At 46.8% G+C, this 13,486-nt stretch overlaps 1 protein-coding gene across 3 annotated transcripts in view; it reads right to left on the bottom strand.

Annotated features, from left to right (window-relative positions):
• The window catches only part of LOC148407685 (rab effector MyRIP-like), a 107,094-nt gene that overhangs the window by 61,200 nt on the left and 32,408 nt on the right, over nucleotides 1-13,486 (bottom strand). For all 3 annotated transcript variants that reach the window (XM_088401656.1, XM_088401654.1, XM_088401653.1), the window contains exon 3: nucleotides 1,375-1,596. In XM_088401656.1, the coding sequence (XP_088257782.1) occupies nucleotides 1,375-1,596 (222 nt within the window). The remainder of the gene's footprint in view (nucleotides 1-1,374; nucleotides 1,597-13,486) is intronic.

The following is a 13,486-nucleotide window of genomic DNA, read 5'->3' on the forward strand; positions in this document are numbered from 1 at the left end:
GTTAAGTGGTTGACGTATCATGCATTATTTAATTAATATTAGAAATTTTGAAAAAAATCTTGTCTCATCTCATTGGAGGACTCATTCTTGCGAGACATCTCATCTCGTGGGATTTGTCTCTCATTCCATTCTTAATATTCACTAAATCACTAGTTACAAAAATCCCATTTATGAACGCATGCTTCTATGTGAAATAATACTCTTTTTTTTTTTAAGGTTGAAGAGTAACAATTGAAACATAATTCCAGTCGTCTTTCCGTAAGAGTGCTAATATACCCAGAGAAACATTCCCAAGCCTATAACTCTTGCCCGAGCCGTAAATCGTCGTTTCCGATGACACAACACCACCCGGAGAGAGTAATTCATGCTAAGAGCGGATTTAAGGGTGCTTAATGCGCTAATGATAAGTGCTGCGTTTACATGATGCTGGTCGATGGCACTGTTGTGACATCAGGCCCATCTGTGACCAGTCTAAACCCCTAATGAGAACATTGAGCCCCTGGGAAGCGCCGACCTCACAGATGCCAAAATCCAATGAAGGCTAAACCTTGTCCAGCTCATTTCAAATTTCCTTCAATTTCTTCTTATACCTCCCTGCTCAAACATCTCCCTCGTGTCTTACATACCAGCACAAGGACAGCGGCGCTACCTCAGTGCACTGCAAAAATCAATGAAATTCAAAAAGAGGCAGTGTCAGGGGACGGAAGGAGAAAATAGGGCCAAGTGGAGGAGTAATACAAAATTGGACAGCATCCCGTCAAACCCATTCATATAAACCTGCACCTTGTCTTCTCCAATTTGACGTCTGCTCTGAAATAAGCTGCATTCAAAATGATTGGCATTCAACTTCATGCAGCATTTTCATATCTTGTGCTTTCCTTTGATTCCCACATTAACATATGAATTCCTCCACTCTGATGCAAGAGTACTTCCAACACCCCTCCCCGCCACTGGAAAAAGCCTATTCATCTAGTGAGGAGTGGAGACACTAACACCCAAAGGCACCTGGGCGCAGAACAGACACACACACCTTGCAAACATTAACCATCTTTCCGGTCTGTATGTTGACTGTGTTTACAGAGATGAGATTGGAAGACTAAGCATGAATCAAGACCACAAAATGTTACATACAGAAGAATGTTTTTTTAAGATTGTCAAATGGAAGAAACTCAATTAAATGACATAGTTGGATGTCATTAAGTCACAACAATTAATCCTTAAAGTCCTAAATGTGTCTTCAATCACCTCATCCCTTTCATTATGGCCTCCAGTGTAATTTCACTCCCATTCTACCTCCAAACGAGAGCTTCCATTCACCGCTACCGCCAAAGCTCTCCTCTTATTTCCCGCATGTGTGTGAGCACGAGTACGAACCTGCCCTTCTGGCACGCGGTGCACAACCAGGCTTTGTCCTTCTTGTTGTACGTGCAGCAGGTCTTGCACACGTTGTACTGGCAGTCCAGACACTCGCGCTTGGGGTTGAGCAGGAAGGTGAAGGGCGCGCAGCAGCGGATGCAGCAGTGCTCGTTGAAACGGTGCTGCTTGGAAAGGATGGAGCATCTGCTGCCTTCCTCCGCCAGCTCCTGCTTCATCTCACTAGAGCCGAGCGAGCAAGAGAGAAAGAGCAAGAGAGAGGAGGGGGGAGGGGGAGAGCATCTGGTCAAGTGGTGGAGTATGACTGAGATGTGGAATAATCAGCAATGCTATAGCAAATTAAAAATGCATAAACAAGGGGATGCGGGCATAGGCAGCATGACAGTAATGATATTGAAAAGGCATAAATAATGCCGCTCTGAAGGTCACTTGCACAAAGCGGCCTGGAATGAAAAGCTTCATTTCAAGTGTTTAGCAGCTTTATGAGGAAAAAAATATGACTTAAGGAGCACGCTGCACTCTTGACTCTAATGAATTGCTGCTAACCAATAAATTAACCCTTTCATTACCCGTGGGACAATGCGACCCTGCGCAAAAAATGCCAGTGGGTATAGGAATGGTAGTCATAAGATGAAAATTACACACCTATCTAAAGATTCTAGCATTTAGCAACTTTTCCATACACAACAAGCCAGTGTTGAGCCGACTGTCAACAAGGTAGCTTTCGTTGTACAATTTCTCCTCAATTAACCACCTAGTACTGCATAAATATTGATAATATGTGCTTTGTGTGGGTGTTATCATAGATTACACCAATTACTGTATGTTGTCGCTGTTTGGTGATCATTTTCACTTCTCTGGCATGTTTTTTCTACAAGTATCGTGGTCTATGGGATATACAGTCTCAGTGGTATTTCTTGGTGGAAATGGAAGTGGGAATTTAACAAATTTTCCAAGAGTCCTAAACTTATAAAGAAGTACCGTATTTTCCGCACTATAAGGCGCACCGGATTATAAGGCGCACCCTCAATCAATTACATATTTCAAAACTTTTCCCATGTATAAGGCGCACCAGATTATAAGGCGCACCCTCAATTAATGACATATTTTAAAACTTTTTCAATGTATAAGGCGCACCGGATTATAAAGTGCATCCTCAATTAATGACATATTTTAAAACTTTTTCAATCACAATACAGTAATACTCAAAGTAATAACAATAATAACTCAAATAATAACTCTAAACTCTCAATAGCATAATAACTCAATGTCAATATGACTAACCTTGTTCAACTGTAAACACGCAAAAGAAACAGGTAAAGTTTACTTTATCAGTTCATTCCCCATCTAAGGATCCCAATCTCAATATTGATCCATATATATGGCGCACCTGAATATAAGGCGCACCATCAGCTTTTTAAAAGAATTAAGGCTTTTAGGTGCACCTTATAGTCCGGACAATACGGTAATATATGCCATTTTCTTGTTTTTCGAAGAAAAAAAAATCAGTTGTGAAAGGGTGAAATCATGTGTTTTTTTTTTCTTCTATGGGCATCTATTCTCAATGCACCAAAGTTACCATTTTCAAAAATTATTTGTTAATCACCAAGCTTGTGTCAATGAGTGAATACTGTAAATAAGATTCAAAGTCTATGTGCTAGTACGTTTCTATTGAACGGAATGGTGAAAGTGAGTTGAGCAAATACTTTATCCAAAAATGTTATATTGCTTTGCTAACGAGAATGTAAGTTGTAATGGGGGTTGGGTTGCTTCTGCTACTGCAATCTTCAATAAATTAGAAAGGTTGCTCCTCAACAGCATCCGCCCCCGACGCACTGATGGCTTTTCTTATGCGTCATTAGATGCAGAATACCTAACAAGATGAGCAAACCATTTCATGTACTGTCAGCATGTGCGGGCCTGAAAATATGCGAACATGCAGATATCATTACACAACAATATACGCACCTAGCCTCATGCATCAAGAGGCAGCTGTTTACTGATAAATGCATGCTTAATGAGAAGCTTGAATAAAAGACATGAGCGTTTGTATTTGCCCATTGACATTCATCCAGTGCTGACATCTGTGCAGTACATTTAGGTCATTATCACTGAACTAGAGCTTCAAAGTGACAAAATGAATTTGCGGCAGAGGATTTCTATTGTTTCCCATGAACTTTGTACTTGGGCTTAAAAGCTAACATGCGAGAGTCTTTTTAAAGCCCTATGAGCAGGCATGCTTGGGTGCTTAGCCTGGTTTTGGTTGTTTAGCTGAATATTTTCCATTTGTATATGATTTGGTTTTTCTGTGACTCCAATTAATGTACATGTACGCTATCCATGGTGCTGAAATTATGAGGAGAAGGTTTGATTCTCAGGTTCAGCTCTTCCTTTCGCATCATCGTGAATTCATAGTTGCAGTGAATGTTTTTTTTTATGTAGTCATTTTAATAAAGTAAGTAACAAATAGCAACAGACTGCAGTTGTCACTTAGGCATTCCTTGTCTTTGAAGTGAAACTCATGCTAGAGAGTAAGTCACACAATGTCGTGTGAAGCCACAAGTCCAACCAGGGATTGAAGTTTACTTCTGCTTAAAACAGTAAATAGTAAATAAGTAGGGATGGGAATCGTTGACTGTCTCAAATTTCAATGTGATTTAGATTTTTTGAATTCTGATTGAATTCAGAAGCTATTCTTCGTAGGGTATTTTAAATTACAATGCGCCAAAACACAGTACAACCAAAAAGCAAACAACAATTACAAAACCCCTCATAACAACAACTTCAGTTTGGCTCATTCATGAGATAGGTCAGTACTCATGCCCTTTTTGTTATTTATTTGACTACTCCAGCTCCTGAATTATATAATACTCCTAAAATTGCCTCTTTTCAATTTTATCACACAGATGTGGAATTGTCCACATGTATTTATATTATAGGTTTGTTAAGGGTTAATTGTTAGCTCAGTAGTAAATATTAAGAATAGCAACAGACCTAGACAACTTCTCTGTGGCACTCCAAAATTTTACAATACATTAGGCTGTTCTGTAAACGCAAGTTGAAAAAATTGCATTCTGGAATGACAGTATCCTTTGAAACAAATTAATATTATGACCTTGTATCTATTTTAGCTAGTTTCAACTTGATTTCATAAAAAAAAAAAAAAAAAAAAAAATGTGCCAGTTATACACACAATCCACTCTGCTGGTGAATAGAAAATACAAACAGTAAATTTTATAAACTCTCCACTTAAGTGATTTGGTTGTTTATACTACAGAAAAAAAACTGCCTCAATTCATTATTCTAATTACATTAGATGCCAAGATAAAAATGCTAAAATTCCATCGATGTGATATATGAACAAAGAGAGTGGCTGTGTTTGAGAAACGCCATTCATCATTTGCACGCTAGGCTTCCACCAAACTAATCAGTAATTGTACATTTAAAAAAATAAATAAATAAAACATTTGACACTGATTGAAATAATGTATTCAGAATCCTTGAATGCTAAACATCTGAATCATGATTAAAAGTCATATCCGTGCCGCTTAATGGATCTCGTTATCCTCTCCTTGTCATGGTTTGTTGGGTTGTGGGTTTATTTTGAGGGGTTCTGTTTCTGTTTACGTTTATAGTTCCGGTTTCTGCCCCTGTCGCGTCTGCCTGCGTTAGTTTTGATTTAGTCCACCTGTCTGTTACCTGCGCCTCGTGTCCTCCAATCTGCTCCCTTTGCCTGTTGTCCCTGCCCAGCTGCCATGTGTTAGTTTGATTAGTTTGTGAATGTATTTAAGCCTAGTGTCTGTTACAGCCCGTGTCGGATCATTGTCTCTGTCGTGTCAGGTCATTGTCGTCTTGTAGTCCCGTCTCGTCTCGCCCATCAGTTTCGTGTATTCCTGCCAGCCTGCCCGTAGTGTTTGTTTTCCGTTTTTCCAGCTTGCCTGCGCCCTTAGTTTTTGCCGTCCTGTTTTTCCCGCTTTTTGTTCCCGTTCGTTGTATTAATAAACATGGATTTCATCAACCCCCTGTCCCGACGCTCCCCTGCTTTTGGGTCCTCCGCAACCACGCCGGCGTTCACACCCGCCGTGCACCCCCGTGACAGAATGATCCGACCAACGCAGGACCCAGCGGGAAGCCCGCGGCGGCGGACACGACGCCGCCGCCCCGTCCGCATCCGCTCTCAGCCCGCCGGCCAGCCCCGTTCCCCCAGTGTAAGACCTCTTGTTTTTTCTTCCGTGTTTTTCCCCTCGGAGTCCGCGCCTGTCCCCGCTTCTGATCTGTCCCCCGCGTCCGTCACTTCCGCGTTTCCCTCGTGTTCCTCCGACCTCCCTTACGACACGATTCTGTCCCCGCACGTTTTTTGTAGTTCCGATTTCGCTGATTTGCGTAGTTCACCTTCCGTCCGTCCACCTGATCACTCTTCCTCTCCTGCTCGCGCTCCTCACTACACGTTAGAGTCTAATTTTTCCGACATCGAGGATTGCCCTCCCTTCGTCACGTTTCGTTCCAGTACCGGTCCTGATTTTGTTTACCCGCGTCCCTCTTCCGTCAACACTTTTTATCATATTCCGTATTCGAGCCCGTGCACCTCTGATTATGATTTTGATTCAGATTTTGACTATCAGTCCGGCCAGTCCTTTTACAGTTCGTCCGAAGACTCCGATTCAGAGCCCCTATTTGACCGTGACCTTTTCGTGGGCTCCCGGTTGGCATTTCGTGGCCGCCGGTGGAGGGGCCCGCGAAAAGGCCACCGCCCCAGTGACCACCAGAACCCATCTGTTCAGCCTTCCGATCCGTTCCCTCCTGTCTCTGTGTCCCCCTCTTGCCGCGCCCTGCCTACTTCCTCCTGTCCTGTACCACCCTCTTCTTGCACCCTGTCCCAAGCTCCTGTCGCGTCTGTACCACCGGTCTCTGTTCCCCAAACTTCCTGCCGGCGGGCTGAAGCGGCACCCGCCCCTGTCCCAGCGCCAAGGCGGCTACCCGCCCCTGTCCCAGCGCCAAGGCGGCTACCCGCCCCTGTCCCAGCGCCAAGGCGGCTACCCGTACCTGTCCCTGCGCCAAGGCGGCTACCTGTCCCTGCGCCAAGGCGGCTACCTGTCCCTGCGCCAAGGCGGCTACCTGTCCCTGCGCCAAGGCGGCTAACCGCCCCTGTCCCTGCGCCAAGGCGGCAGACCGCCCCTGTCCCAGCGCCAAGGCGGCAGACCGCCCCTGTCCCAGCGAGCCGGCGCCCGGCCTCTGCGAACCCTGCGAGCCGGTCCCCGGCCTCTGCGAACCCTGCGAGCCGGTCCCCGGCCTCTGTGAACCCTGCGAGCCGGCGCCCGGCCTCTGTGACCCCTGCGAGCCGGCGCCCGGCCTCTGTGACCCCTGCGAGCCGGCGCCCGGCCTCTGTGACCCCTGCGAGCCGGTCCCCGGCCTCTGTGACCCCTGCGAGCCGGTCCCCGGCCTCTGTGACCCCTGCGAGCCGGACCCCGGCCTCTGTGACCCCTGCGAGCCGGACCCCGGCCTCTGTGACCCCTGCGAGCCGGTGCCCGGCCTCTGTGCACCCTGCGTGCCGGACCCCGGCCTCTGTGCACCCTGCGAGCCGGACCCCGGCCTCTGTGCACCCTGCGAGCCGGACCCCGGCCTCTGTGCACCCTGCGAGCCGGACCCCGGCCTCTGTGCACCTTGCGAGCCGGACCCCAGGCTCTGTGAACCCTGCCCGTCTGCCTCCCAAGCCAGTCGCCCGTCTGCCTCCCAAGCCAGTCGCCCGTCTGCCTCCCAAGCCAGTCGCCCGTCTGCCTCCCAAGCCAGTCGCCCGTCTGCCTCCCAAGCCAGTCGCCCGTCTGCCTCCCAAGCCAGTCGCCCGTCTGCCTCCCAAGCCAGTCGCCCGTCTGACTCCCAAGCCAGTCGCCCGTCTGACTCCAAAGCCAGTCGCCCGTCTGACTCCAAAGCCAGTCGCCCGTCTGACTCCAAAGCCAGTCGCCCGTCTGACTCCAAAGCCAGTCGCCCGTCTGCCTCAGTCATCCCAAGTCAGTCTCCTGGCATCCCCGCCGTTTCTGATTGGGCCCCAGTGGCTGTCTCTGTCCAGCCGGCCGTTCCCTGTGCTGCCAGCCACGGCGCCGCAGCCTCAGCCTGTTGAGCCACCAGCCACGGCGCCTCAGCCTTCTGAGCCGCCAGCCTCTGCGCCGCTGCCACAGCCTCCTGAGCCGCCAGCCTCGGCGCGTCAGCCGCAGTCGCCTGAGCTGTCAGCCATGCCACCATTGCCGCAGACGACAGAGATGCCAGACGGTTCCCTGTGGTCGCCCCTGTCCCAGGTCAGTCTTGTGCTCTCACTCGTGTCTGTGGTCTGCACCCAGTGGCTGTTCCCTGATGGCACCCCGACGACGCCTCCGCACCTGCCTGACGGCGTCCAGCCGACGCCTCCGCACCTGCCTGACGGCGTCCAGCCGACGCCTCCGCACCTGCCTGACGGCGTCCAGCCGACGCCTCCGCACCTGCCTGACGGCGTCCAGCCGACGCCTCTGCACCGGCCTGACGGCGTCCAGCCGACGCCTCCGCACCGGCCTGACGGCGTCCAGCCGACGCCTCCGCACCGGCCTGACGGCGTCCAGCCGACGCCTCCGCACCGGCCTGACGGCGTCCAGCCGACGCCTCCGCACCGGCCTGACGGCGTCCAGCCGACGCCTCCGCACCGGCCTGACTGCGTCCAGCCGACGCCTCCGCTCTCGCCTGACGGCGTCCAGCCGACGCCTCCGCTCTCGCCTGACGGCGTCCAGCCGACGTCTCCGCTCTCGCCTGACGCCGCCCTGCTGACGTCTCCGCTCTCGCCTGACGCCCCGCCTGCCGATCTTCAGGGGCAACCGGGATACAAGCCTACCTGGGGTGGCTTGCTGTTCGCCATCGGGCGCCCAGGTCGCCCACCTGACTCGGCCCGCCGGGCACATCTGCTCTGGCGTCCTGGCCGCCCGCCTGATTCGCCTCGCCGGGCGCCTCTTGTCTGGCGTCCGGGCCGCCCACCTGACTCGGCCCGCCGGGCACATCTGCTCTGGCGTCCTGGCCGCCCGCCTGATTCGCCTCGCCGGGCGCCTCTTGTCTGGCGTCCGGGCCGCCCACCTGACTCGCCCCGCAGGGCACCTTTCGTCTGGCGACCGGGTCGCCCGCCTGACTCGCTCTGGCGACCGGGTCGTCCTCTGGACTTTCCCCCTCGGGTGCATCCCGTTTGGCACCAGGGGTGCCTTTGGACTGTTTTTGTTTTTCTCCTGTGCCCTCCTCCGGTCCCCCTTCCGCCCACCCTGCCTCGGTTTTGTTTGCTTGTCGGTTTGTTTTGGGACGTCTGGGATCCGTCCCTTGAGAGGGGGGTTCTGTCATGGTTTGTTGGGTTGTGGGTTTATTTTGAGGGGTTCTGTTTCTGTTTACGTTTATAGTTCCGGTTTCTGCCCCTGTCGCGTCTGCCTGCGTTAGTTTTGATTTAGTCCACCTGTCTGTTACCTGCGCCTCGTGTCCTCCAATCTGCTCCCTTTGCCTGTTGTCCCTGCCCAGCTGCCATGTGTTAGTTTGATTAGTTTGTGAATGTATTTAAGCCTAGTGTCTGTTACAGCCCGTGTCGGATCATTGTCTCTGTCGTGTCAGGTCATTGTCGTCTTGTAGTCCCGTCTCGTCTCGCCCATCAGTTTCGTGTATTCCTGCCAGCCTGCCCGTAGTGTTTGTTTTCCGTTTTTCCAGCTTGCCTGCGCCCTTAGTTTTTGCCGTCCTGTTTTTCCCGCTTTTTGTTCCCGTTCGTTGTATTAATAAACATGGATTTCATCAACCCCCTGTCCCGACGCTCCCCTGCTTTTGGGTCCTCCGCAACCACGCCGGCGTTCACACCCGCCGTGCACCCCCGTGACACTCCTAGGCTTCCATTAAAGTATAAAACATGAAAACAAAATACTTTGACATGACAACTGATTATGTTCTGGATGGACCACTCCGAGATTTATTGCTTGTTTTTAAATCACTTGGCGACCTTGTCTGCTCTCACATACGTGACCGTCTCCGCAAATGTGCACAAGAGAGCCCTCAATAAGATCTGTAGATGTCTGGTTTGTCTTTTAAAAAACACTTTATTAATAAATTGGAGGATAATTATTATTAAAGGGGATATGACACACCAGAGATATACAGTGTACACTGTATGACTATCTATTATTAAATGTCAATCATGTACAAGCTAGAGTGCTTTTGCTATAAATCAAAAGGGTTTATAGCAGTCTGATTGTGTATACTGTATGTGTGTGTTTCAAATGGATATTGTACACACTCTAGTTTGAAGAGTGTAATGGAAAAAAAAGCACTCTGTAATTGTGAATTGATTGTGGGTTCTCCAACAGCCAAGCGGAGCCATTTCAAAATGTTCCTTTGATTTCCAATGTGCGCCTGCTACAAAAGCACGAACCCTTTCTTGTTGCTATTGCGCAGAGTCATCTAATGAAAAGAACCTAAAGAGGCTTCAAATGAGAAGCTTTTTAAGTGCCTACTTTATTGCAAATGCTGCTTTTCTAACCTTTAATGCTGGAATAAGTTTAGAAAATACATTTTTGTAGTAAAGAATGTATTATATATATACACACACACACACACACACGCACACACACACACACACACACACGTTTTTTGTCTGTTGATGTTACATGAGCTTTCAGATTCATTTTAAATGTGCAGTTATTTTGTCATACAGGAGAAGGACGAGTGAACTGTAATTTAGGATTTTTGTTTATCTAGTGCTTGACAAATACTACTTACATTAAAAAAAAAAAACTAAAGTTACCATTAAAACTAATAAAATCTAGGCGTGTGAAATAATACATTGATTACCGAACACAGTCAGTGGTCTTTTTTTTTTTTTTTAAATCATCTGAATCTAATTTTAAACTATGAATTTATTAACTCTGTATGCTGTTTAGATCAGTTTTTAAGCATCAAACGTCTTGGGTTTGAGTTGTTGGGGTTGGAAATCAAAGAGCAATCACATCCTGAAGTGGACACTGATTGGTCTCATCGTGTTTGGCATACCCTGATAGGCTCCTGTTGTGGGTGGGAGGGCAGTTTAGGAGCAGAAAGACGTGAAAATGGAAGAGCTTGTGAGAGTTGTCCGTCTGATAATGGTGCATTTAAATATAAAAACCTGTGCCTTTGATACAGGTGGATTGATATGCATTCTCTGTAAGGGGGAGCTTGGTTATCACAGTTCAACTTCAGCCTAGCACATAAATTCAAAGCATCCAGCTGCAACAGCAGCCACAACTAACAATAGCAAATAATATGCTAATGTAGAGTCTTAGCACGGCTCTTCAAACTCAATAACCCTCGTTTAAGCGAGATACGGACAGGACGGACAATGTTGTTTTTTAATGTTTTTAAAACACAACCTAACAAAAACCAACAAACTTGTTAACAAAGTTAACAGTTTCATAAAGCTATACTAAAATATACAGAGCAATTATATTTCCCTTCTCAGCATATAAACATGATTAGTGGTTCACCATCAAATCAAAATATATATCGAAAATCATGCACTCGTGTAAAACCAATCAGTGAATGACAATCACTCCTTAGTCACCTGTGTACACTGCACCGCATCCTTTATATCCTTAATTCAAAAGTGGGTCAGTTGGAATTGAAGCAGGCACTACAAACTGATAATTCACACTGTATGCCAAGCTTAAAGCAGCCCATAAAATTAGTACAAATATCTTTGATCTTAATGTTGTAGTTTTTTTTCCTATTATTCATGATGTCTTGATAACATTGTGACCAAAAGTATCACAGTCCACGGTGTATAAAAGAACTAATGAGAAGTAAATCAAATGTAAGAATAATTCAAATCATAGTAGAATTGTTGGTAGGAAAATGTGTGTGCGTGTGTGTGTGTGTGTGTGTGTGTGTGGGGGGGGGGGGGGGGGCAATAAAGGCCTTATGGTGGAATCAGGTCACACAACATGGATGCATCATTTTCTAAGTCTGAACTGTCTCTAACCTTGAGCAGAAAAAAAACTGAAAAATGCTCAAATAAATGGGGCTCATTTCTACATTATCCATAATGAATCATTTGTCTTTGTTGGCCTCCGTGTGCTCGGTTCATCCACTGTATGAGTAAAGAGCTACCATTTACAGTATATCAGCTCATGTTTTCCTTATTTTAGTTTTCCCCTTGACTTATGCATTCCGCAGAGGTGGGCAGTTTGTTGGTATTGACAGACTGGTGACGAACTGACGTTTTGAATGGTGAAAACATTTTTACAATGACGGAATAAGATTGACGGAACAGTTAGATTTCGTCCATCACTTTAATCCGTCGTTACAGTCGACGTGACAGAAGAGTGCAAGGTGCGGGTGGGAGTGCATCAAGGATCAGCTCGGGACCCCTTCTTGTTTGCCATGGTGATGGGCAGGCTGACACACAATGTTAGCCCCTTTACCCACCAAGCCGAGGTCACTGTTCGGACCTCGTCGTGCGGCGTCAGCTTGGTGTGGCGAAACACCATTAGAATGTCGGCATTAGTCACAGGGTGTCGGAAAGGGTTTGAGCCGATTCAGCATGCTGAATCAGGTCTGGGCCGTCGGAAAAATCTTCACTCTGAGTTGCTGTTTAGCTAGCAATTAAGGACCAATGATTGGCTGTGTAAAATGCCCATTTATGCACATATGACATGTCAGAAATAAATGAAATATTTTTTGTTTTGTTTTGTTAGGGATTTATTATTGAGAGGGAACTGTGCTTAATCAGTATCCAACCATATACTGAGCGCCATTTCAAGCAAGCTTTACTGTTTTAATAAATCTCTTGTATTGGATCTCATTACATTGTGTCACAACAGCAGCGTCTGACTTATGGGTTCAAAAGAGAGGACACAAACTACTTTCTAAACTATCTGAACAAATAATCAAATACCAAAATGTGATATGACTAAAAAGATAAGAGAAAGAAATTGATGATGACACCTCATGTGACAAGCTCTAGATGTGAGTCAAATGCTTTTAACACAAGGACCACAGAGCTGCAGGCTATCTGATTTTTTTTTTTTAAACAACACTTAGATCAACACGCCAGCCAAGAGCCCCGAGGTTACTAATTGGCTAGGTCTCATTAAGACATATAAAGTCAAAAAAGTTTTAACTGCAACTTTAGTACAGATGAGGTAGCTATAATTGGCTTCTGGTTACTGTGAAGTGTAGCATATCATGTTATATACAAAGCAGTTATCCAAATGTAGCAAGCAAAAATGCCATCAAATACAAACAGCAACTTACCATAAACAAATAAGGTTTGAGAATGCATTCATTTAAAATTTTGCTCCGTTAAAGCAATACTTACCAACAAAGAAATACATTGAGTCGCATGTGCGTCAACCATCTACCATTCAAACCCAACCATTACCTTCCAAGGTGCAATAATAATGGGGCTGGGTTGATAATATACTGGGCTAAATATACTCAAAAAACAAAAAAAGGATTCATAAATATTATTCTGCTTGGTCTGTTCTAGAGATGACATATCCTCTTTTATCCAGTGCTTCCTGTGCACTCTATCATGCTAGAGTTTTTCCATTTAAAAAGTTGGATAAAAACTTTCTACCCAATCATGTTTCAGCTAGCTAGGGTTGTCAGGTTCCGTGAAATCTGCCAGAGCCTTCAAAACAAAAAGAGAAGGGCCTGTCCGCTGTATGTGAATGGACGCAGCCCATTCAGTTCGGAGCGGTCATCTTGTAGGATTGCGACCTGTGGCAAAGCTAGCTAGGTCTGCGTAGAAATCAACACCTATGTTTCTTTTGATTAGATAAGCACTCCTTGTGTCACCTTCTCCCTGAGTTATGTTCTGCTATGGGTTTTGTAGAGATGTGGGCTTGTTTCTTTAGCCATTTAGTTTGTATAGTTTCTTCCCCGCGTCCACCTCACCTCTCTGTCCATTAGTTTTATCTTGTCCACCTGTCACCTGTGCATTCCTGCCCTTGCGTGTCACCCAATCAGCTTCCCCTGCCTCTTGTCTCTCCCAGCTGTTTCGCGTTGCCTTGTAAGTAGCCTTGTGTATTCAAGTTGCAGCCTTTTCTCTGTTAGTCGTCGGATTATTGTTATGGTCACCCTCACATCCTCGCTCCCT

Source organism: Hippichthys cyanospilos, chromosome 19 (genome assembly GCF_059441005.1).
Source record: "Hippichthys cyanospilos isolate Australia breed blue-spotted pipefish chromosome 19, RoL_Hcya_1.0, whole genome shotgun sequence".
NCBI classification, from domain to species: domain Eukaryota; kingdom Metazoa; phylum Chordata; class Actinopteri; order Syngnathiformes; family Syngnathidae; genus Hippichthys; species Hippichthys cyanospilos.